This window comes from Chelonoidis abingdonii, chromosome 8, assembly GCF_003597395.2.
Source record: "Chelonoidis abingdonii isolate Lonesome George chromosome 8, CheloAbing_2.0, whole genome shotgun sequence".
NCBI classification, from domain to species: domain Eukaryota; kingdom Metazoa; phylum Chordata; order Testudines; family Testudinidae; genus Chelonoidis; species Chelonoidis abingdonii.
The window spans coordinates 18,073,810-18,098,697 of record NC_133776.1 but is presented as its reverse complement, the minus strand read 5'-3'; the positions used below and the strand labels follow the sequence as shown (position 1 = coordinate 18,098,697).

Genomic DNA, 24,888 nt, shown 5'->3' with positions numbered 1-24,888 from the left:
CTCAAAAGCACTATGCTTTCTCTTTGGTGGATGCATTACTTGATCATAGTGAGAGGACACATTTTTTTTTTAATTTTTATTTTTATATTATATGGTATCATTTTTGTAATTGCAATGTCTAATGACACTTAAGAAGGACTTTGCTCCACAGCCAGAATTCAGGGGCTGGGCCTGGCTGTAATCAAACAATTAACTTTTATTTATATAGAAAAAAAAAGATGCAACTTCCAAAAATTATTTGATATTTAACTTGCATTTAAACAGAAAGCAGATACGCTAGAAGAAAGAGTAAAGCAGCAGCCAGTCATCCACAGCAAGTTATTGTGAAACCGGCAACCAATGGGGAAACTGACAAGCAGTACAGCCACATGAAAAATTAACAACATAGGCACCGAAGTCTAATATTGATTGCCCAGTGTTGGTGTTTTTTTCCACTATTGAACCTATGTCTTTTTAGGGGGTTGTAACTTGGTATCTGAGCTGCTGCACTTTTCCCAAGGCTGATGTAGGGTGCCAAGACTGGCTGCTCTAATGCCTTAAAGGTGGCAGTGACAGAAGAAAGAAAATATCTTTTAAAGTTTACAATTTTTAAAAATTCTCAAATATAAAATTATTTCTTCCTAGTTTTAAAAGTCTTTTTGTGCTGTGCTCTATATTTTAACAAAACAGCCTATCAAAACATGTCCTGTTGCAAGCTGTACTACAGACTGTACTATAGGTCTAGTGGCTTTTACTACATTTTTAAACACGGTAACCTTTTCAATGGCACTTTGCATATGGATATTTAGGTCTGATTTTTCAAAATTGTTCTCAGAGGCAGCTCCTGAATTCCGAACATGTTTGAAAATCTGACCACCTACTCAAGTTCCTCAATGGAATCTGTTGGGTATTGATTGGCTTAGAAAATCTGGCCTTACATATAAAATAACAGATGAAAAACAAGCAACCCACTGACTTAATATTAGCTGAAGGATCCTGCCAACTTCATTTTAAACAGTCATCGAAATCCCCATCCAAAAAAGACTCCTGTCATGTCCCTCAAACCTTCTGAGAGGACAGGCTGATTAAATGGATATGCTAGTAATATAAAGCAGATATTTCAACCAGGGGCAAATTTTTTCCCCTCAGCCTATTATAAACACTATGTAGCAGGCAAGCTTTTACTTGCAACTGTGTGTGGATTTGAAGGGGGTGTGTATGTGTGTGACACAGAGAGATAGAGAGAGTTAGGAAAACAAATACATTTTCATGTAAATAAAATGCTTACTTATAATCACAAACAAAAAAAGAGATGATAAACTTTCCTAGAATAATTTAAACGTTGCTCTTGGAATATATTGTGAGTATATTGATAATATATAGGACAGCTTCCAGCTACTGTAACATGAAAAGAGGGGTTTGGAGAGGTGGCAATGGATATCCTCTCTCAAGAAATCCTGTTGAAAATAAGTGATAGTTGGTCCTCCTAAAGACAAAAATATTTGCTCTTCAGAAGTATTTTCTTAAGACCTCTCTGGCAGGGATTTACAGTATCATGAGGGATGAGAGATAGGGAGCCCAACTTTCCTTTGTTAGGCTACAGAATTTTAAGAGGGGAACTTCAGGACCTCATCCAGCATCTCTGGGGCTTACATCGTATCCTGAAGAGCAACAGACTTGGACTCTGGTTGGACAGTGGTGGAGCTGATTTCCAGTGTTGAGAGCCCTTCACCAAGAATGCCCTGCCCACAAAACCCCATTTTGTTTAAACTTGAGGACTCTTCTTGTCAAGACAAAACACGTTGACAATTGGGAAGATCCATCAACAACACCGATGCTGCTTTCTTTAGATTGACAGTGCTCTGTGGATTTCCTTCTTTACACTGTGTGTTTGGAATGATAGTAAACAAGTTAAAGCTTATTAGTCGAAGGATCATGTTCCTGTGCTCACTGAGCCTTCTGTACTTTTCCATTTCAGTTTGCCTGGATAACACCTTTGGCAATGATTGTAGCCTGAACTGTGATGACTGTATAAATGGAGGCAAATGTAACACTGAAAACAGTGGCTGCATCTGTTCACCTGGGTGGACTGGACTTATATGTAATGAAAGTAAGTACTGTATGTTTGGAGAACATCCTACAATTAATAGGTCCTTGCCCTATGGCACTGGCCTGGAAAATCCATAAGAAGCAGACACAGTCTGCTCTTTGGTTTTGAGATGAAACTCTGTTTAAGGAATAGAACTGCCTCATTGAAAGATCGCATTTGCAACATTTAATTACAGGTGAGGCAGATACAGCAGCATCTTAACCTGGTAGGCCCCCATGTCCTATGTGGCACATTAAGCCTAAAATATAAAAGAGGGACCCTGAATTATGCATCAGGAAACTAAGAATTAAGAAGTATTGCCACACCCAGTCCAGTAAAGTGCAATCAGTACAACAGCCCTTGTTTGTCTTCGAGTAATTGCATATGTCCATTACAGCAAGCATTGCGTACTTGGTGCACCAGTACCAGAGAGTTTTCCTTAGTGGTGCCCATAGGTATCCATTGGCCTGCACCTCGATGCTCCTCATGCTCCAGGATCAGGGTATAAAGGGCAGAACCCCCTGCCCAACCTTCAGATTCTTCTTACAATCTATGGTCTGTGGTTAAAGCATTCTGTCAGTTGTTCCTCTGGGAACGTTCAGTCAGTATTTTTTGCTCGTTAGTGGTACTCATTTTTGTGTCCTCAAGCCTTTCTTTCTTTCTTAGTGCTCTAACTTGCTGGCTCAAGGATGAAAAATCACCTGCCTGAGCACAGCAAGTCTGAGCGCTTTAAAGTGCGAGTGTGGACAGACTCCGAGCGCTGGGAGCTAATCCCCTTGTGGAGGTGGATTACCAGGAGTGATGGGAGAGCTCTCTCTCTCAGCACTCACGCACAACCACACTCGCGCTTCAAAGCGCTGCCGCGGGAGCGTTCCCACAATAGCGCTTTGAAGTTTCCAGTGTAGCCATGCCCTTAGTCAAAACACTCTTGGAAGAGACATAAGTGCGCAGAGCCGTCTCAGGCTCCCAAGTCAAACAAGGGGATGGCTTCCACATAGTCAAGGTCTTTGGTTCAGAATTCTTTGACCTCACAGGCTTGCCATTCTGGTACCAAAGGGAGAGAACTTCCTGGAACCACTCCCTACTGGATCGATCAGGGCAGAGCCATTGATTCTGATTCCCAAGCCAGACATGTTGAGGCTGCCTGCTTCCTCACAGTAGGTACTGGAGCCATCACCCATGACCACAACTGGGAAAAGACCTATCTCCGTACCAACCAGCCCAGAGGCCTACACAGCTGAGAAATATCTCTTGTACTGTACCAGCTCCATCATTGGCCCTACTGGGTTCCATGGGGGATGCCTATGAGTCTAGGTCATTATCTTTGCTATATTACACAAAATGGTCCCTGAGAAGTGAAGGCCCTTTGCCTGGTTCCAGCAATCAGCTGGAAGTCTGTATTCATGTCCTATACAGAACAAATGAGGGGGCAACCCGTAACAGCCCAACAGCTGTCCAAGTGGATTGCTAACTGCATCGTCATGCGTTACAGTGCCAGGAGTGTTACCCCTCTGGAAAAGTTGTCTGCACATTCAGCTCACTGAACATCCATGGCATTTGTGAGTAATTTCCCAGTTGTGGGCATTTGCAGAACAGCAATGTGGTCCACAGTCTACACCTTTGCTAGATATTGCGCAATTATTACCGCATCAAGGGAAGATGCTAATGTAGGGAAATCAGTTCTGCAGTCCCTCTTCTGATGAAACTCCTAGCACCGCTTCCATTGAAACTGCTTGAGAGTCACTTAGTGTAATGGACCTATGCAATCACTCAAAGAAGAGAGAATGGTTAATTGCCTTTCATAACTCTTGTTCACCAAGATATGTTGCATATGTCTGTTATGTGACCCACCCTCCTTCCACGACACATCAGAGTCTTTAATCTAAGGGTCCAGTACAAAGGATTCAAAGGATGAGCAGAGTGCATTTGCCCTTTATAGCCTCCGCTCAGAGCACTAGGGCACAGACAGGGCTGCCTAGCATGGCCGCCTCTACCATTTTTTCTAGGGCTAGCAGAAACTCTCCAGCACCAGTGCACAAGACATGCACACCCCTAGTGTAATGAACATATACAACAAATCTTGAAGAACAAGATTTATGAAAGGTGAGTAACCATTCTTTATATGTTTGTTTTTATATCAAGTCCCATTCATTGTATACACTGTCCCCAAAATACTAATGTGCTGCAGTGGGTCTAAGCTGTAGTCCATTGCTCTCTTGGCTCTATTTCAAAGGTCTCTCTTGGCAGAGAGTACTGCTGTTTTGGTTGATGGCGAAAGTAAATATGGTTTGTCCAGGTGTCTCTTTATTGGTAGCCCAGACAAGCTACGCGGGTCTTTTATTGTGTTGGTGGACTTGTGACTATTTTTATGAATTTTCTTGTTTATTTACCATACTATATGGGAGTTGTTTTTTAGTAGCAGAATTTTTAATGCTCAGAATTCTCTAACTGAATCTGGTTGATAAGCCAGTGCCCTTCATATGGAAGTGATGTTACAAGAGATTCTCTTTTTTTCTTGTCTCTGCCTCCTGGTAGAAGAACTTTCATGCTCTGTCAGGGTAGGTGCATAGGGATGAGGAGAAACCAGATAGATAGGTAGAATGCTCATTTCTTGATGTAGCCTACATATTTTATCTATGTAAAGCCAGCTAGTGCTTGTGCTTTCATCAATGGAATTTTCACATTGTGGTGGTTCTTGTGGACCCATAATGGTGTCATGGAGAAAGAAAAGGTGACAGCAAGTTTAGTAGAAGAGAGAAAAATTTGCAATCCTAATGACAATGGGGCAGGTTCCTAGGATTGATCACCCGCAAGTTTGATTACCATGGACTGGGGTGCAGTGGTGGAATGAGAACAAAGAAGATTAAACTGTGATAGTTTCTAGTTTTCCTGTGCATCATAGCTAGAGTTCGTAAGCCACTGTGGTGTCTTTTGGCTCTCAAATTGGGATTTTTACCTATATTCATAATGTAATAAAGTTGCTCAGGCATAAACTGTAAACTGTCTGAGGCAGGACCCATGCTCTCTGCTGCACTTTACAAATAATAATATATTTATTCTATACTTACAAAGGATTTTCATGTCTTTAATTCAATGGAATCTTTTTCTATCTTTAAAAATAATACAGAATTGTGGAACTGGGTTATTGGCCAAATCCTCATCCCACTGAAGGTAATGATAATGTGCCCTGTATGGATCAATGGAAAATGCAGGATTTGGCCCTCTATGAATATTTCATTTTTTTCCTCCCTTTCTCTTTTTTAAACCACCATAGATCACAGTTTTTAGGGAAGCTTTAGTTTTAGTTGGGCAAATCAGGAGCTAAATTTTCATAATAGTGAATGAAAGAAAACTGGATGAAAATTAATGCTGAATCTCAGGTTTTCTAATGTGTGTTGATAAAATGTCAATTAAGTTAGTTACTGAAGATAACTGAAAACTCAAACTGAAAATAACGGAGCTCTGTTCTTCTACCAAAATTGTTTTTTGTTAGAACAATCTCAGCTTTACCAAATGGAGTTGGCTGCTGTATGTATTATCGACCTTTGAACAATATAAAATGTCTCTGGAACATCAGTGAATATAACTTATTTAGCTAATGGCAGCAATATGGAAGTAATTATCTATGTATTTTAAATAATTTCCTCCACACTTTCAAAACTTTTTTGCCTGGTAACTCTCTCATTTATAGTCAGTGGGAGTTAAACCCCATGCGTGGCTTTTTTTTTCCCCATCAGATATTTTTGAGTCTTGTTACTTCGGCTGCTGTTTTTCAATAACCTCCATGGAGATAGATATTATTGTATATGGAAACGAGAGTGACATGACATCATTTGTGGGTTGCTTGACCAAAGCGGTTCTTTAATTGCTCAGTGTCATTCTGGTGACTGAAGCATTATTTCACCTTGCTTCTAATGCAGTGAAGAGATTATATAGCTCATTCATCTCCTCTGCTTTCTTTGCAGCTTGCTCCCCTGGGACTTATGGGAAAAATTGTAATAGCATTTGTAAGTGTCAGAATGGAGGCTCATGCGACCATGTAACAGGACAATGTCACTGCCCACCAGGAATTAATGGACAGATTTGTGAGGATGGTATGATTTCTGTTGTTTAATTATGTATAACTGCTGCCTGGGAGTCTTGTGATTTGCCATTATTCTTCTTTTTATTTATTTGTACTATGGTAGATCTTAAGGGTCACAAGTGAGATAGGTCCCCATTGCGCTAGGGAAAAGCTTGCTGTCTAAATAATAGGACAGGCAAAGGGTGGGAGAGAGAAGATGATCTCTCCATTTTAAGGATGGCAAACTGAGGCACAAAAAAGTGACTTGTCCAAAGTCAAATAGGAAGACTGTGGCAGAGCCAGGTATCAGACCCAGATCTCCCAAATCCCGATCTAGTATCTTAACCAGAAGACCATCTTTTTTCCTCAATATATTTACTGTAGAAAGTATGTCAAGAGAAGCTGGTGTGATATTTTATAGCAAAAGCTTGGTACTGTATTGCCCATCAGTTGCTGTGTTTATTTGTGCACCCACTAGGCTGTCCAAAAGGATTCTTTGGGAAGAACTGTAACAAGAAATGTAACTGTTCCAACAATGGCTATTGCCATAGACTCTATGGAGCCTGTCTGTGTGACCCAGGGTTATATGGTCGCTTCTGCCATCTAAGTAAGTCTCAATGATTTTTCTAAACTATTTATTTAAAACATGCAGAGTGCATTAGGAATAAAAAGTCTCTCAACACATTTCTACAAGGATGTAATTCAACAGGTTATTTAACAATGTATAGCTCAATGTGCTTAAGTTTGGCTCGTGCTTAAGTGCCTTGCTTATTCAGGGCATATAACAGCAGATAATGTTTAACAAGCCCAGGGAAGTGTTGTGTAACTTTCACTGATCTTTACACTTAGAGCTGGGACCAGATTGTAGGTAAAGGCTAGGGCTAGATTTAGTGTTGGAGCAAGTATGTGGTTAGGTTTGGGTTCAGGCTGGGTCAAATAATGGGTTAGACTTAGTATTCCTGGGATACTGTTAGATTTGGGCTAGGTCATGGGCCTGACTAAGGTTAAGGTTGGGGCTAGATTGTGGGGCCTGACTCAGGTTGGAGTTGGGGTTGGGATTGGTGGATGGCCCAAGGCTAGGGATAGGGCTGGTACCAGGTCATGTATGAAGCTGACTTAGGGTTAGTGCCATCTGGTGACTAGGTTTAGGGTTGGGGCTGGCCGGTGGCTCCTGGGCAGGGTTAGTATCAAGGTCAAGGTTATCTGGAAGGCCAGAATTAGGGTTGGGCCCTGGGACAGGGCTGGCTGGGGTTTGCCTGGAGCTGGAACTAGAGATGGTAGAAAACCAAAAAAATATTTCTTGAGAACTTTCAATTTTTCAGAACTATTTTCATCTATTGGTATTTAAAACAGAACCATTTTTTACATTTGAAATGTTTTGTGATTTTTTTTTTCATTTTCAGTATAAGAATTGTACTAAAATGAAGGGTTTTCTTTTTTTGAAACTGCTTTTTTTATTTTACCTCATCACTACGTTGACCAAACAAAACTGGCTCCCCCCGCTGCTTGCCACCCCAAGCACGCGCTTGGCGTGTTGAGGCCTGGAGCCGCCCCTGAGAGTAACCAACAGTCAAAAACAATAAAGGTGAAAGGTACAATGACCAACAGCTGAACTCAGAAAAGAAAGTAAGTTCCAATGGCTGAGACCTGAACAAACACAAAATAATCAAGACTTAACAACTGAACATAAAAAAAGAGTAGAGAAATACAGAGATGGAACATACATGAAGAAGAAAGACAACAATAATGATAACACAACAGATGTGAAAAGAAAGAGAAGATGACCAATGACTGAAGGTAAAGAAGACCAATGTCTGACAAAGTGGGTATTCACCCACGAAAGCTCATGCTCTGATACGTCTGTTAGTCTGTAAGGTGTCACAGGACTCTTTGTTGCTTTTTACAGATCCAGACTAACACAGCTACCCCTCTGATACAGTGAAAATAAAGACTGTCAAGTGAGAGAATGAAAAATGAAAAACAAGCAGGCTATTTTTGTCATGTAAAGTTTCTGTGGTTTTTTTTAAATAGAAAAATGGGGGGAAATTTACCAGTACTTTTTCATTAAAACTTTCATTTTTGACCCAAAATCAGTTTTGTTCAAAAGTTTGCAACTAGCTCTACTTTTGAACATTTCTGATTATTACATTCACTTCACATTGCCCAAAATAAAATGAATTAGTTAATACTAGAATTATGTAAACTGTATTTTACACACACACATGCTCGTATACACACCTGAGCACTTGTGAATGTTTATATTTGCTCAGGAGTACAGTGAACTTTTTGTTTTACAGCAATAGCACTCTCTGCAGATCTGTGTGTAGACATTCTAAAAGAAATCATGTGTAACTGCAAAATTAACAATTCCATTTAATTTGGTTGCAGCTTGTCCTAAGTGGGCCTTTGGAGCTGGCTGTTCAGACGAATGTCAGTGTGTCAAGGAGAACACTCTGGCATGCAATGCCAGAAATGGTACTTGCACCTGCAAACCAGGTTATCAAGGGAACAAGTGCCAGAAAGGTATAATCTACTACTGATCCTTTTCTTTCTGGAAAGTCTGGTTTCTCTTTATTACATCTCATTGCTCCTCTCACATGCAGTCTTGCATTGCACCAAACTCTAATGTAGTCTGCCAGTTGTTTCTCTGTATTTTTCCTACTGCAGAGCCAGGTGGACATTTGGCTTCATTGAGGTTGCAGGAGTATAAATGAGGGTAGAATCTGCCCAGCTGTTTTAACCTGAGCAACTGGCACTTGGGATGGAAACCTGACATAATTAAGATAACAGGAGTTTTGCTATTGACTTTAATAGGGTCAAGATTTTACCCCAAGGATTTTTTTACACAAACAGTGATTTTAGAGCCTCAAGCTGTATTTTGAGGCAGCCGAACTTTTTGTGAATGATTGTGGTAGTGTGCTACTAGATCAGTTTTGCAGCTTTTTAATTTCTCCCTTTGTACTTTTTATGGATAGTGCAAAGGAAATTGTATTCTACAATCACATTTGAGTGTCTTCATAATCGTCTGTGGACAGTTAATGCAGTAATGCAATAAAGATACTTGCTTCACATTCCCCCTTGAATTCTTATGCCATAGAGTGGGGGTCAGCAACCTTTATTGAACAGGGGGAAAAAAAACAAAAAAAAATAAAAGAGTAAGCCCGGGGGGGGGGGGGGGGGGGTTGGGGGGGGGGGGGGGGGGGGGGGTGGGGGGCCCCCCCCCCGGGGGGGGGGGGGGATAAAAAAAAAAAAAAAAGGGGGTTCCCCCTTACATTTGGATTTTATTTGGAGTGGTAGTGGGGGGGGATTCTTTTTTTATGGTTGGCCCACCCCTCCGCCCCCCCCGCCTCCTTTAAAAGCTTGTAAGGCGAGGTGATAAGGGGAGGTTTATGAAAGGGGGGGCTTGATGTGGTGGGGTCTGAATATTTACCCCCGAAGGGGGCCCCCGCGCCCGCCGGGGGGTGGGGGCCGCCCCCCGGGCGTGCCCGGTATAAACATGTTAACGTTTTTAGAAAGGTCTCTCTCTATAAGTCTATATATTATATAATAAACTAGTTGTTTATTGTAAAATAAACAGGGTATTCAAATGGTTAAGAAGCTCATATTTAAAATGAAATTAAAATGTTTGATCTTACCCTCCGGCCCACTCAGCCCGCTTAACTGGTCAGGGTTCTGTTCACCTAGGCTGGCAGCGGCTGAGCGGAGCCGTGGCCGGGACCCCGGCTGGCAAAGGTCCGGCAGCCAAACCTCCCCAGACCAGCAGTGGGCTGTGCGCGGGGCTTGGCGCCAGGACCCCAGAGGGCAGGGCAGAGGGATGGAGTCAGGGCGGGTATGTGAGGGGGTGTAGGTGTCAGGGCAGAGGGGGCGCTGGTATGGGTGGGGGTGCCAGAGTCCAGGGCCTAGGGTTGCGGGTGGGGGGAGACTGAAGACGCAAGCAGAGGGCTGGGTATGTATTGAGGGAGGTACAGGGGCTCAGGGCAGGGGCCTGGGAGGGGTGCGGGCTCAAGGGCAGAGGGCGTGCTGTGTGGGGGGGAGTCGTGGGTTCAGGGCTCAGGGGAGAGTGCGGGACTGCCCCCCTAAAAAACTCTGCACGCCTGATGCTCCCTTGGTCCCCATGACTTAACCCCTCCTGGGACCCCTGCACCCAACGCCCCAGGACCTCACCCCCTATCTAAGCCATCTCTGTCTTGTCCAGACTGGGACTCTACGTCCTTACCTGTCCCCTAGACTGCCCGACCCTCAGCCACACACCTGTCCCCAGCAGACCCCGGACTGACCCCATGCCTATCCAACCACTCCTGTCTCCTGAAGGGACCCCCAGAACCCTGACCTAGCCAACCCCCCCCGCCCGCCTCCCAACCCCTGTCCACACCCCTGCCTCCCTACAGGAACCCCCCAGAACTCCCAACTCGTACAACCCCCCAGCTCCTGTCCCATGAATCACCCCTCAAGACCCACCCTAACTTCCCCCAGGACCCTCCTTGCGCCCGCCCCTGAACTGGCCCTGACACCTTTCCCCCCTCTGCCCCCCCACAAACCACGGGAACCCATGCCCCATCCAACCCCCCGCCCCTAACCTCCGGGATCCCACCCCCCCATCCAACCCACCCTGCTCCCTGCCCCCACCCCTTATCCAACTCCCCAGCCCTGGGCCCCTTACCATGAGGCTCTACACAGAGCTAGATACGCTGCTCCGCGGGAGCACACAGCCCCACCCCTCCGGTTGAGCAGGCAGCATGTCTGCTTCCTCACGGAGCCAAACACTGCCCACGGGGGCGCGCAGACCGACCCCCAGAGTGCTGCGCGCGGCAGCAGGGCTCCAGGGGAGGGGAGAAGGTGAGGGAGGGGCTGGCAGCCTGCTGCGCACTGCCCCGCATTCCGGCCCGGGAACACAGACCCCACGGCTTGGCGTGCTGGGAGAGTGGGGCCATTTGCCCACCCCGTGCGCATGGCTATGTTTCTGCTCCCTGCCCCCAGGGGGAAGTGGAGGGCTGGGCAGGATTTTTAGTGACATGCTGGAGTCTCAGCAGGCTCCAACATGCCATTAAAAATTGGCTCACGTGCCGTCTTTGGCACGCGTGCCATAGGTTGCTGACCCCTGCCATAGAGCAACTAGTAGTATTTTGATGGGGTTGGGGGTGGGTGGGGAATAATAATAGTGATAATTATTAAATATCCTTAGTCCTCTTGGCTAAGGATCTAATCAAAACATGCCCATTCTTTCACCTCTGAACTCTGTACAAAGGCACCCAAGCAGAAGAGTATATGAAGGCAAGCGTTTTCGAGTATCAGAAGTAATAACATCAAGAGAATAAGTAGACTGAATTATACAGGCACTTTCAGCAGCTGTTTCTCATGAATTCAAGCAATTTGTGTGCTTTGTTCTCTGGTATCAGCTAGGTCTGTTGTTGTTGTTGTTACTATAATTATTTGTTTTTAATGTAGTAATTCTGGAGGCCCCAATCATGGATTAGAGCCCCATTGTGTAAGCACTACACAGTGAGACAGAATATAGTGGAAAGTGTACTCTGAGGGTCAAATTCTCCTCTCAAACCACTTGCAACTCTACTGAACTGCTGCACTGGTTAAGTGACAGGAAATAAGGACTGTATTCTGCCCTTGATTGTATGCGCGAAACTCCCACTGATGTCAGTAAGTGATGCATGGGAGTATCACAGAGCAGAAATTGTCCATTTGACTCTTTTGTTCTGTTCTACTGTTATGAAAACCCTCTGCTGTGCTAATCTTAGGCTGACATTGAAATCTGTATTTAAACATGTCCTTATCCAGTATATGACTCTGTATTTTGGATGGTGTTTGGAGAGCATCCCATGTGTAATGACCCCTTCTGTGTTTAATATAAATGTTTAAATTTATGCAATAGTGAACACAGCTAGAGTATCAATTATATTTCCTTTTAAAATTTGCATTTTTATGTCAAATGTCTTTTCTGCCAAATTATCTAGCGACTCTTGTTTCAATTTTCTCAGAGACTCCTTGTTCTAACGTACGTTCTTTGTGCACTCACATTTTTCAGAATGTACGCCTGGCTTTTATGGAGCTGGCTGTAAGCTGAAGTGCAACTGTCCTGCTGATGCTTCATGTGACCAGGAGACTGGAGACTGCAAGCGTCCGTGCCCACCAGGTTTCCATGGAGAAAGGTGCCATTTATGTAAGTACCTGGATGCATATTTCAAAGGGAGGTTAAAAGTGGATTGAGAAATTCAGCCCTGGGAAACCCAAGTTCAGATACCAAAATTCTAGGTATTATGCTAAATTGTTAATGACACAAGTAGGCATGCCAACTGTAGCCTTTGAAGCCAATTGTAGTTGTGTAACTGATGCCAGTAGTAAATTTGACCTCTGGTGTATGATGGTGGTGATGGGCTCAGGTACTAGGGCATCTAGGCAGCATAATCGACCATCAGACCCGGAGAGAGCCACTTTCCGACTTTCTAGACTGGGAGGGAATGTTAGCTCTCTGGCAGATTATGGGTATAGGAAAGAGCACAGAGCTTGGAGAAGTGAAGTGGAGATTCATGAAGTGGAGATTCTGTTCCTCCTTTCATTTGAAATGCAATAAGTGCCGAATATATTGCATCAGCTAAAACCTACAGACTCCCACTGGTATGGGAAATGAGTGGAAAATATAAATAAATAATGTAGCAGCTCATTTTAATTCCTGAACAAGAGGCTGATTCTCTGTCCAATGGCATTCTTCCAGAGATGGACAATTGGAAGGAAGTGCAGAATCATCCTGCCTGCCACCTAAAATGAGGATAAAAGATTGAGCGTCATTAAGAATACTTATTATGGCTCCAAGTAACTTAATATTTCTGTTTAAAGCTTCAGGCCTAGATTTTCCAGAGTTTTATTGCACAGTTAATTAAAGATCACAAATCACTGAGACACTGGCTCTAAAATAGATCACTCTATAGCAGTGCTACCTAGATTAAAATTGCTATTGGTGGTGCTTTCTAACATTTCAGAATGTTTTGTTATGATAACCACAGTTAGGGTGTCCAGAGAGCAAGTGTAAAAAATTGGGACGGGGACGGGGGGTAATAGGAGCCTATATAAGTAAAAGCCCCCGAAATTGGGACTGTCCCTATAAAATCGGGACATCTGGTCACCCTAACGACAGTCCACATCCTCTGGCTTCTTTTGAACAGCCTGTAGCCCAGGGAAGTTTGATGTGAACTGCAGGCAGAACTGTGGCTGTGCAGGAGGCCTATGCGACTCAAAGACTGGGCAGTGCATGTGCCCTGCTGGCAGAACAGGTGCTGCATGTGATCAAGGTATGCTTGATGCTTGGATAGATCATTGTGCAGAGAACTCCAAACCTTATCCTTTGCGGAGTTAGAATGGGGAGACTGGGAAGAAGTGAAGTAATTCTAGTGTCCATAAAAATTGGAACAAGGATGGACAAGCTCATGTATCCACTTGGACTTCATCCAAACTCCATGGAATTCACTCCAAAGCTGTAGGAGTTAGTTCGGTCACCCTACCCATTCATTCCATTATCTGTGCTAAGACTGCCAATAGAAGTGCCAGTTGTAATGGTGATTTGTGTAAGGGGCAGGGCTGGTGCTAGACAGGGCAGTTGTTCTAGACTCAAGCTGTCAGCAGGTCTGTGCTGCTGTGTACGCAGTGCCTCCTGCCTGGTTCATGTCTGCTGCTCCTGCAGCTGCGGAGGGAGCAGCAGGGAACAAGTGCAGAGTTCAGAGACAATATGGAAAGAGGGCCTGGGTATCCCCCTTAGCCACCCAGAAATCACTAAGGGAAAGGGGGGGAGGAACAGCTGAGGGAGTAATAGCATAGGGAAGAAGGGGAAATAACTTCAGTGGTGGGAGGAAGGGCGAAACAAGGCATAGGGATGGGGAAGTGGCAAGAACATGAAGCTGCTGCCACTGGGAACAGTCATAGAAAACCCTGCTTCCACTTCTTACCTCAGGCCTTGGCTGTTGCCCTTGTGAGGAGGACATCTATCCACTCGACTGGGACCGCTGACTTGCTGCCTCATAAATAAAAAAAATATGGCCTTATGGCTAACAAAAGGATAAGGAGCTGAGAAATCTGGGTTCTGCTCCCATCTCAGTCACTGACTACCTTGTGTGCGTCCAGTGTGCCTCCAGTTCCACCTCGTAAAATGGGGATAATAATATATCTCACAGAGGTGCTGGTGGTAAAGCGCTTTGATATCCTCAGATGGGAGGCAGTGTGGTAGTGCAGAGAACTGCTGTTATAACTGATTCTCTCACACACATTCCCATTTCTCATTTTCTGATGGACTTCCCCAGACCGATAATACCTGTAATTCTGAGATTTGTGTACCCCTGCTTGGTTTCCTGATGCTTCACAAACGTTCACTGAAGGAGAAGGTCAGAGGTCAGTGGAGTGTCATTCCTATCCATCGAGAAGAGGAGATTAGAAATCAGCCCAAACCAAATCCCACACATGAACACCCATCTCTTTTCTTCAAGCTCAGATCCCTACCTAGCTCCTTCCTTTCTGACTCTGGCCCCATTGCTGCTGGTAATGTAGAGTGTAGTTCGATAGTCTGTGGCTGTTTTCCTCTCTCCCAAAAATCTGTCTTCTAATTGAAGTTCTCCATTTCCTCTTCTGTGCAGTGCAACCCACTCTTCAGACACATCCAAACCAATCGGAACATTATTGTATTGCAAACCACACAGAAATATAGGCCTTTTGTGATGGAAGTTGGAAGTGAGCCTCTGTGTCTCTCAGATGTTTTCTCAAAGGGCTGCAATACAATATTGTGTTGATTTCTTTGGGGGGTTTGTTACGGAAGAGCTATCGATTCATAGAGATAATTCTCTTTCCAACTCAGCTTTATTTATTTTTTAAATTCCCTTCAGTAACAGCTGAAATCTACAACTGGCTTGAGATAACAAATGGTTCAGTGCTCCTCTTTCTTGTTTCTTATAGATTGTCCTGATGGTCTGTGGGGAGTAGACTGTCAGTTCTTCTGTGAGACCTGTGAAAATGGAGGGAAGTGTAACAAAGAGACTGGAATCTGTGACTGCCCTCTGGGGTACACTGGGAAATCCTGCTACCTACGTAAGTCATCAAACTGCACTGGTCAATAAAAAGAAAGTCAATAGAGAAATCAGTCTGAGCATTGATTTTTACTTTCTGCCTATTTTATAAGATATTTGCTATATTAGGATATGCTAATCAAAGTTTCAAATGCATTACAAATTGACCAGGATGGATTTATGGTGTTTGCCAGACACAGAAAGATTAGAGAGGAATCCAAGTGATGAACTAAACAGCTGCACCAAATAATCATGGAACCATCAGATCTACTGTATGGCAATATTCTAGGCAGAGAGAAAGTGCTCAGTACCTGACCGCACTAAAAGTAAAATAGTCTGATTTCCAATGGGAGTTGGTATCTAGCTTCCTTATAGTCTTTTGAAAATCTCAGCCATAAGGTAACACAGCCTTTGACTTCTGATCACCAATTCAAATGTAGTTTATGTTGGTCTTGAAGGAAAGTCATTCCCACCTGGTGGTCTCACTCTAAGCCCTGATGGATAGGTGGCCACATCACAAAACTGCTACCATATGGCATCAATAGGCACATCTGGCATTTAGTTGGCTCCCTCAGTTGCGAGATCATGGGCAAAATAGGATACAATCTGCCCCAAAATGATTCAGTCCAGAACTGAATTTGAGCAGTTTGGCCGGATAGTATGGGAGACTTTGTAGCAGTGCTGCCTATGATGTACTGGTTCTGTGACTAAACAGAGGACTTCAGTTGCAACTGAAACACTTAAAGAGGGAGTGGGGGGATTATAGCGTCCCCCTGTATTCTTCCACTGGGAGTTGAGTTTGCCCCTACAGAAGAATGGGGGGATTGATCCCTCTTTATATCCTGCATGGATCTTGGGGATCTACCAGAGGCAAGGGCTGCCACCAAACAACAGGTCCCTTTGGGCCCACTCCAGCTCCACGTCCCCCTCTTAGGGAGAGCATTGTCCCAACTCCTACTATTAAATATGTCATTCAACTTTGGCCATGAATATCACTGACATTCATAATTCAGAGTTTGGGCTTGTGCACTCCCCACTTCAGCAGGAGGTTCCCTTTCCATATTTCCATTATCTAATTAATTTGTTGGACATGCTATGAAGTTTATGAAGCAACTCCACTAAGTCAGTTGAGTGACTCCCAGCGTATGGGACTAGGCCTTATTAGGCCCTGCTCTCTTAGTATATAAACTGCTGATATTTCACTCATTTTTGTTTTTATTTTCTGTGTTCAGTTAATACCCGATTCAGAAGGCAGAAGGAGGGCAGAACAAGTAAAGTTGTTGCTGTCTCATTTGAAATGGCAGCCCATGCTTGAGTTAATATCTAGGTGAAAAATACCATCTGTCTATTTGTTTTCAGCCTGCCCAAATGGTTACTATGGGCAAAACTGTCTGTCGCAGTGCAGCTGTAATAGCAGTGCTCAGTGTCACCATGTTACCGGAGAGTGCACATGTCCTTCTGGCTGGAGTGGCCATGACTGCAAACGTCGTAAGTCAGAAATGTATCCTCTGTACTCAGTATGTGCCGTCTTTCATAAACTTAAATGGAAAGCAAGGGAACCAAAGCTCTGTTTGTTCTTAGACTTGTTCTCAGACTATTAAACTTTTTAATATATTTTTGCTAATCTTATTGCTTCTGAAATTGTGTATTTATAGGTTTATACAGCCTGGGTGGTGATAATCCGTAATTATCTATGTTCCTAGTATTGAAATAGATGACTGATGAAGCACAAAGTGTTCATATAAGCACCTATTTTAACACTATGCATCAATTTTCTGAACACCGTCTGTGCCATCAGCATTTTGACTGACAGCCAGTTTTGTTTTTCATTTTCAATACAGCTTAGTTTTAAGATTAATTCCCAATCTTTCACTTTGTCTGGAGAGAAGACTTATCTCAACAAGTGAGCAGCACAGATGGTTTTGTGGCACAGTGTCACTCCCTAACTTGTGAATATAAATGCTGTGTGAAATTCTGCTCTCTTACAACACAGTACAATAATAATACCTAACTCTTATATAGAGAGCTTTTCAACAGTAGATCTCAACGTGCTTCCCAATCTTTAATGTATTTATCCACACAACTCCCCGGTGAGTTATGGAAAAGTGCTATTATTCTTATTTTAAAGATGGGAAACTGAGGCATAAATTATTAAACTATTTACGCATTGCTGTGCTCAACGTAGCAATGCCTAACTGATCTGGGAGGCTACATATCATTTTCAAAAGGGTTTTAGACACTTAGGATTCTTAACCCCATTGACTGTCACACATGCCCACCTGCAGTAATACACTATTCGTTTTTTTTATCATCATCAATATCGTTGTAAAATGGAATAGATTTTGTTTCTGGTCTGGTAAACTATCATGCTGATTTGACAAGGATGATTTTAGAACCACCGCAGTTCTGATAATGCACAGATTGTGACAAGTCTCCATTACTTCCGCTTGTGCTAAATATTTTCCAATGAAACTGAAACTTTCTGGCGAATTTTTGCCAATGATTTTCCAGTCATTTTGCTTCTGGTTTTGATAAATTCCACCCCGTCTCTTAAAGCAATGGGTGATTTTTCTCAGCTGAAAATATTGGCAAAATTGAGAGTGGGGTTTGAGAAGGAACTTCCAACCTTTCCCAGGAACCCAGGGAAAACTCAAAGTGTTTTCCGTTGGAACATAATACATATGTTTCCAGCAACCTGAAATGTGTCCTCCCTTTTTGGATCAGTATGCAGTAGAGCTGGTCAAAAAAAGATAAATACATTTCACATAGAATTTCAAAAGAAATGAAACTTTTTCATCTAATTCAAAATGTTCCATGAAAATTTTCATTTTTTTTGGACTGAAAACCTCAAACTTTTAAGAAATCTGTTTCATTTTGGAGTGGGAAAAACTTTCTTTAAAAAAGTCTCTCCTTTTTCCAGAGGAAAGTAAAAAAGAAAGTGAAAAGGGTGTCTTTTTCCCCAATTAAATGCATTTTTTTCTAAAAAATGAAAAATTTCTACGAAAATGAGAGCTTGTCTCTGCACAAAAATGAATAAGCCTTATGAAAAGTAACAGTGGCCAAAGTTACAAACTTGAGTGTCTAGAATTAGTCACCTAAATCTACATTTAAGCATTCAAATCAGTGTCCTGATTTTCAGAAATGCTGAGTAAATGCATCACACATAGACTCATTTGAAATACACAGATTAATAGATCTTTAAGGCCAAAAGGCACTATTGGATCATCTAGGCTAATCCCCTGTATAACACAGGTCATAGGATTTCATCCAATTACATCTGTATTCAGCCCTAAAACTTATTTGACTAAAGCATTTCTTCCAGAAAAGCATTCAGTATTGATCTGAAGAGTTCAAAAGATGGAGACTCCACCACTTCCCTTGGTATTGTGTTCCAATTTGTAATCATCCTCTCTGTTAAAAATGTATGTTTTATTTCTAATTTGAAATATGGCTGGCTTTTAACTTCCAGTCATTGATTCTTGACTATGCCTTTCTCTGGTAAGTTAGTCCTTCAGTCCCTGGTATTTTCTCTCCATGAAGGAGTACTCATCATTTCTGAATATTAAATCGGTTTGATCTAGTTGTTTAATATCAGTTTATGCAATTCAGTGGACCTATGCCTGTTTACCCCAGAAGAGGATCTTGCACTAAACATCTGGATTTGAAAATGTTGGCCATTGTACCTATTTTCTAATCTCCCATCCAAATATAATGCTGCCTGCTACGTCAAGTGTGCAGTTCAGTCTAGTGCAAATCCTGTTGTGTTGCTTTGCAGCTTGTGATGCTGGCCATTGGGGAGAGCGCTGTGAAAGCTTGTGTGTCTGCAATAACAGCGATGGTAGCTGTGACCCAGTCACTGGGATTTGTTTCTGTGAAGCAGGATACTCTGGGAAACACTGTGAGCATAGTAAGTGCAAAAGCATCAAAGTGGGGAATTCGTGGTGATCAAGATCAAAAATTGTTTTTCCTTTTGTTTATTTTTAGGAAGGCATCTGCATTGGGAGGTCTCCATAGACAGGAGAATACACTTTTTTCAGGAGGCTCAGATTTCAGCAGTGCTAGACAGGTTAATTAATCATTTGGATTCCAGGAGAGTTATTTTCAGAATAGTTTTGAATTGAACAGCTACTTTGGCAATTACACTTCATGTTAGGGTGATTAAATTGCATATATCTGCATCTTTGCTCCCTTGTATAAAATTTTAAGGTATTTGCCCTTTCTTCCTAACTCCTTTAGAGCTCAGGCGGATAGAAATTGTTTACAGGTCCATAATGGACGCAAACATAGATATGCTGATATCCTCCCTGCATTATAGCCCATATCCTGATACTAATCTCTTTCCCAAAATACACTTCAGGCAATACCAGCTGTATGTACATCATACAATGTGAACTACCGTAAGGGGCAAGATTCCCTAAAGCATGAGATCTGAACACCCCATCTTGCCATCCCTAACTATAAATGCCATAATAGGTCCTAAAATTATTCAGCTTCAAAGTCCAGCTGCCATATTTTATTCTTGGCACTAGTTTTGTGGGAATTATTTATGTATTCACAATGTAATTTATGATAGGAGAAAGGAATAAACGAAAAGAGAGAGAGAAACACCAGGAGGAAGACAGATTAAAAAGGGGAGGAGAATGAAATATTGTATATGATGTTGGGCATGCACATTTGCCTCCTTGTCAAGATACTTGCATACCACAGTGATAGGGGCCTTAGATATTCCTAACCTAACTAGTTATTTATTGTACTTCTAGTTACAGATTCAACTTTGAAAGCCCAAAGGTGCCACATCATGTTGTTTCTTGGGCTCCATGGTATTTTCCAGACTGCCTAAAAATGACTTTGTTAATACAAATGTTGAAATCCTTCCCTTTTAAAGGGATCTGGCAGATTTCTACACAACTCATTTCAAAATAAGTTAGCAGGACCTATAAACTGCTAGAGAAATCCTGCATTATTGTGTCTAGGCTAAGCTATCACTACCATTCAGCTCCATCTGAAGTGTGTCTAATGTAAATTAGCCAACTGGCCCTATTTTAATTAATTTTTCTATAGCCCTGGAGGATATTATTTACAGGCTGAAGTGATGTTTTTTCCTTGAGATAGTGAGTGAGATACCAGTCTCTCCTTTAAACTCCCAACAATTACTGCTATGAAAATCTAAGTCTCTGATCCATCTCCCAGATATAATGTTTTGGCTTGAATTTTTCCAAGCAGAGCCTGTAAGTAGGGCATGCAGCTTTCAGTCTGGAGCTTTCTGGAGGAGGTCACCGTGTTTAATATTCTCGCTCACTCACATAGGTTCTTCTGTGGAATCTGGATTGCAGGAAAAAACATTGGTTGAGGGGGAGGAAGTGGGTTTTAAGAGTAACATTAGGAATTCTGCCTGGCTTACCCCCATCCCAGCAGGTGAGCTCTCATGAGATTTGGGCAAATAAGTGTGTCTAAACCAGTGTATGGTGACAAGATGTCCCAATTTTATAGGGACAGTCCCAATTTTTGGATCTTTTTCTTGTATAGACTCCTACTACCCCCCACCCCCTGTCCCGATTTTTCACATTTGCTGTCTGGTCACCCTAAACCAGTGTGTGGTACACATCAAATCAGAAATTAGGAATTTGGGAGTTGCAATTTTTGCAACTTTACACTTTGTTGTTTTCCTGTCTAGTATACAGAACTGACTGCATTCCTCAGATCTCCCTTTTCCCTTAAAATATTCCTTAATATAAAGCGACATAAGCTTCTCGCAGAAGCCAGCATCTCAAAGAGAACACCTAATGTTAACTGTTTTCAGGGTATAGAGACAAACGTTGGTCGTCCACTTGTGAACAGAAAAGGTTCAAAGTACTTTAGAATCGCAAACTGATCATCGGTTGTTCTACAGGGATCTAGGCCAGATTCAGCTCAACATACAGCTTTTATTCTTTCTTCCAGGCTGCCCTAAGGGAACCTTTGGCCCAAATTGTAAGTACAGCTGTCAGTGCCAGAATGGAGCTGCCTGTGATCATGTGAGTGGAGCCTGTACTTGTGCGGCTGGCTGGACAGGAACTTTTTGTGAAAAAGGTACATTCTCCCCCTGCCCTTTCATTTCTAGGCAGATGTTTCTCACAGATTATTGTAGTACTGGTTTTATAATCAGCAGGACCTGATATTAAGTTTGTGACTTGATGGGACTCCTTATCTGATTAAAATTAGATATGTGCTTAAGAACCTTGTTGAATTGGAGCCTTTCTGAAGAAAGCCTTCCTGCTTTAACACAGAGAAAAACGTTGCCCCACTTTTGAATTCTTTCATTGTCTCCATAGCATTTATAACATTATCTTAGAATAAAACATCTCCCCCAATAAGATGCTTAAGGAGATACATGCTTCTAACGTTAAAGTCTACCACTGCATCTGTTATCACCTAGTAACTTGCTGACATGCAATAACAATTATTTTGGATTGGATTTCGTACATATATTATAGTTGATCTGTTGCACATTCTTGTGATGTTGTTTTCGCGCCATAAACTATGCAGAGAATAAAAAAAAAAGATATATCGGCTGAGATACAGTAAAAACAATGTGTAAGTCATCTGTCATTTTGCAGAAATATCTGAATTTGTTTTGTTGCATATTTTACAGACAATGATCATTAAACCAAATCTTGGCTGTTTTGTTTCACGTGCAAAATTATCGGTTAGTTTAGGTAGATACAAATGTATGTGTTAGAATGAGACAAATTAATCCCTCGTGCATCTTTTGCCCTCTAGTGGAAATGAAAGCACTTTGCAATTTATATGCTATAAGAATATTCAATAGATTACAAATCGTGGAAATTGCACATATTATTTCCTTTTTGATTCTGTCCAGGATGTGTTAAAAGAAAAGAAACAGATTAAGTTCTGATGGAGAAACCTGTGAGGTAATTTGTGAACATTGTGCAAGGCTCTTTTTTAAAATAACTGATCCATGCCTTATTTTTATTACTCAGTTCTTTTTTCTGTCTTAAACAAAGAATTTGCTGACTCCATAAAAGAGAAATGAATCCTAAGACTTATGCATGAAAAATTAAAAACCATAAAATGGAAAAATGGCCTTTTTTCCTAACACTCTTTTTCTTATAGCTCTCCATAAGATCTTATAGCACCAGCTGGGCAGTCGGAACAATACAATACTCCACTGATTAGAGCAAGGTGATTTTTTTTCAGCAAGTAGTAAAGTTGCTAAAAAAAATACATTTTCCAGGGTCCTGAAACTATTCATAAATTTAGATCACTCGGCAAATAGTTTGAGCAAAAAAATAGAGGAAAACATATGGAGGAAATGTTGAAGTTTCATTTCAATGTTTTCAAAATGAACTGTTTTGGCATTTCATTTTCAATCATTGATTCAAAGAGGCATTCAAAATGTTTTGTTCAACAGAACATTTGTTTGAGGGGAGGGAGAACTCAATGGTTTCACCTTTGGCCTGCTAAACCCAGGATTGTGAGTTCAGTCCTTGTGGGGGCCATTTAGGGATCTGGGGCAAAGTCTGTCTGGGAATTGGTCCTGCTTTGAGCAGGGGGTTGGACTAGATGACCTCCTATGGTCCCTTCCAACCTTGATATTCTATGAACCTGGATTAATATGTTTTGTCTTTTCATTTTGGTGAGGGGGGAAAAAAGGGAGGGGAGATCAGGTTTGGTTAGAAACTAACCAAATTTACCTTATTTTATTTTTTGGTTTGGCTATCTATAAAACAACAACAATTATTCACTCACTTCCACCACTGATACAATCCACGGCAGATATATGGCTTCATGCAAAAGGACTTGAGGGAAGTAGAAGTGCTGGAGACATTTATAACTAGACTCCTTGAAGCATAAGACAATATTCTGCAAGGAACAAATCTGTGCTAGCAAGAAGAATGAATTAAATGAACCACTCTTCCTTCTGCTTATCTTTCTCTGCTATATGAATTGTGAGACAAGTTAGTCAGTCTTGAGATAATTTGGTTGTTCTTCCTAGAGTATGTCTAAAAACAAAATTTCTGAACTTGTCAACTAAAATGAAATCAAAATAAAACACAATATATTTTGTTATATACATTATTTCTGGGACTGGAGAGGTAGGATAAAAGGACTGGGACAAGCAGTTGGGGTGGGGAAGAGACTGTTCAGGGATAGATTGGGTGAGACAGGCAGAGGGGATCAAACTTGAGGGGGAATGCTCCAAAGAGTCAGTGCCTATTAATGAACACTTCCCACAAGAGCCTGGAATGGAGCACAAGATTCCTGAGTGTCTCTAATCCTCAATTGTCAGCAAATGTCTGTGAAACCCACTGGCAAAATGTGTGTCTCACCCCCTCTTGTGATGGTGGTCCACACAGAGTGTGACTCTTCTTGGGGTGCCCAGAACTGGAACTCATCTTGTTACCCTCCTGCCTCAGCAAGAGAAAGACTTGCTTGTGTTTAATGGTGTATCAGCTCCCTGATGCCACCAGTCTGTTAATCACCCAAACCATCATGGATCAGTGTTCATGTCATACTCCCTGTCAGTACCCAGCCCAGGCTATGGAAGCGAATGATGCAACCAGCAGACCAAATTCGGTGATGTATCCTGGTCACGTGCCACCTGCACATATGCTAAAAAGAAAAGGGCTGTGCCAGGCCTCACTGTCCCTTGCAGGTAACAGTCAGTGCACTGCAGCCCCTCTGAAAGTGTCCCGCTGTAGTATCCAGCCCCTTTCATTGGACACTCCCTGAAATTACCAGATTTGCTGTCCCCAAAAGAACAATGTACACACAGCTTGACTGGTACAACTCAGGATCAGGTCCTTTATAACTTCACAGCACTGAGATATAGTGAAAACAATCAGTTTATTATCAAAGGCTGAGATTTAAGAGCTAGTGAGTAAGGATAACAAGTGGAAATGGAAATGGTTACATATAAAACAAAAGGTGTAACATGCTTTCTAGAATATAAACTTAACTTTAACAGGCTAAACTTTTGTCTAAAGTAGTTTGTCACACCTAAAGAAATCTCCCAGCAATTCCAACCAACAAAACAGGGATCCTCCTGTCATAAATGGAAAAGGCGCTGTCCTTTTTGCTTCCTCGGTGAGGGATAAAAGGGATGTTCTTTTGCTTTCTTCTTATACCTCAAAATCCACTGTTTTGAACCTAGAGAGAGGATGACACCCCCACCCCCCTTTCCCAGTGCTTTATTCCTCAGTGTGCTGGCTTACCATCCTCATATTGATGTAGTATGCAAATAGACTTCCATTGAGCTGGTTTACAATGCTTATTCTTCATGTAAATCAAGGCAGACAGGTGAATCTACACCCGTTTGTCTGGCAAAATCTATTTGCCAACCCTGTCTGGGACAGAGAGTCAAAAACTTATTTTCAGTAGCTGGGGAAGGTAGACTCATAGACTTTAAGGTCAGAAGGGACCATTATCATCATCTAGTCTGACCTCCTGCACAATGCAGGCCATAGAATCTCACCCATCCACTTCAATAACAAACCCCTAACCTATGTCTGAGTTATTGAAGTCCTCAAATTGTGGTTTGAAGACCTCAAGCTGCAGAGAATCCTCCAGCAAGTGACCCATGCCCCATGCTGCAGAGGAAGGAGAAAAACCTCCACGGCCTCTGCCAATCTGCCCTGGAGAAAAATTCCTTCCCGACCCCAAATATGGCGATCAGTTAAACCCTGAGCATGTGGGCAAGA

General features: G+C 42.2%; 1 protein-coding gene across 1 annotated transcript in view; it reads left to right on the top strand.

Annotated features, from left to right (window-relative positions):
- The window catches only part of LOC116822707 (uncharacterized), a 281,004-nt gene that overhangs the window by 219,963 nt on the left and 36,153 nt on the right, over positions 1 to 24,888 (top strand). The window contains exons 13-21 of the mRNA XM_075068405.1: positions 1,958 to 2,089; positions 6,034 to 6,162; positions 6,610 to 6,738; positions 8,520 to 8,654; positions 12,169 to 12,303; positions 15,078 to 15,209; positions 16,547 to 16,675; positions 18,963 to 19,094; positions 21,128 to 21,256. Coding sequence (XP_074924506.1) covers positions 1,958 to 2,089; positions 6,034 to 6,162; positions 6,610 to 6,738; positions 8,520 to 8,654; positions 12,169 to 12,303; positions 15,078 to 15,209; positions 16,547 to 16,675; positions 18,963 to 19,094; positions 21,128 to 21,256 — 1,182 coding nt within the window. The remainder of the gene's footprint in view (positions 1 to 1,957; positions 2,090 to 6,033; positions 6,163 to 6,609; positions 6,739 to 8,519; positions 8,655 to 12,168; positions 12,304 to 15,077; positions 15,210 to 16,546; positions 16,676 to 18,962; positions 19,095 to 21,127; positions 21,257 to 24,888) is intronic.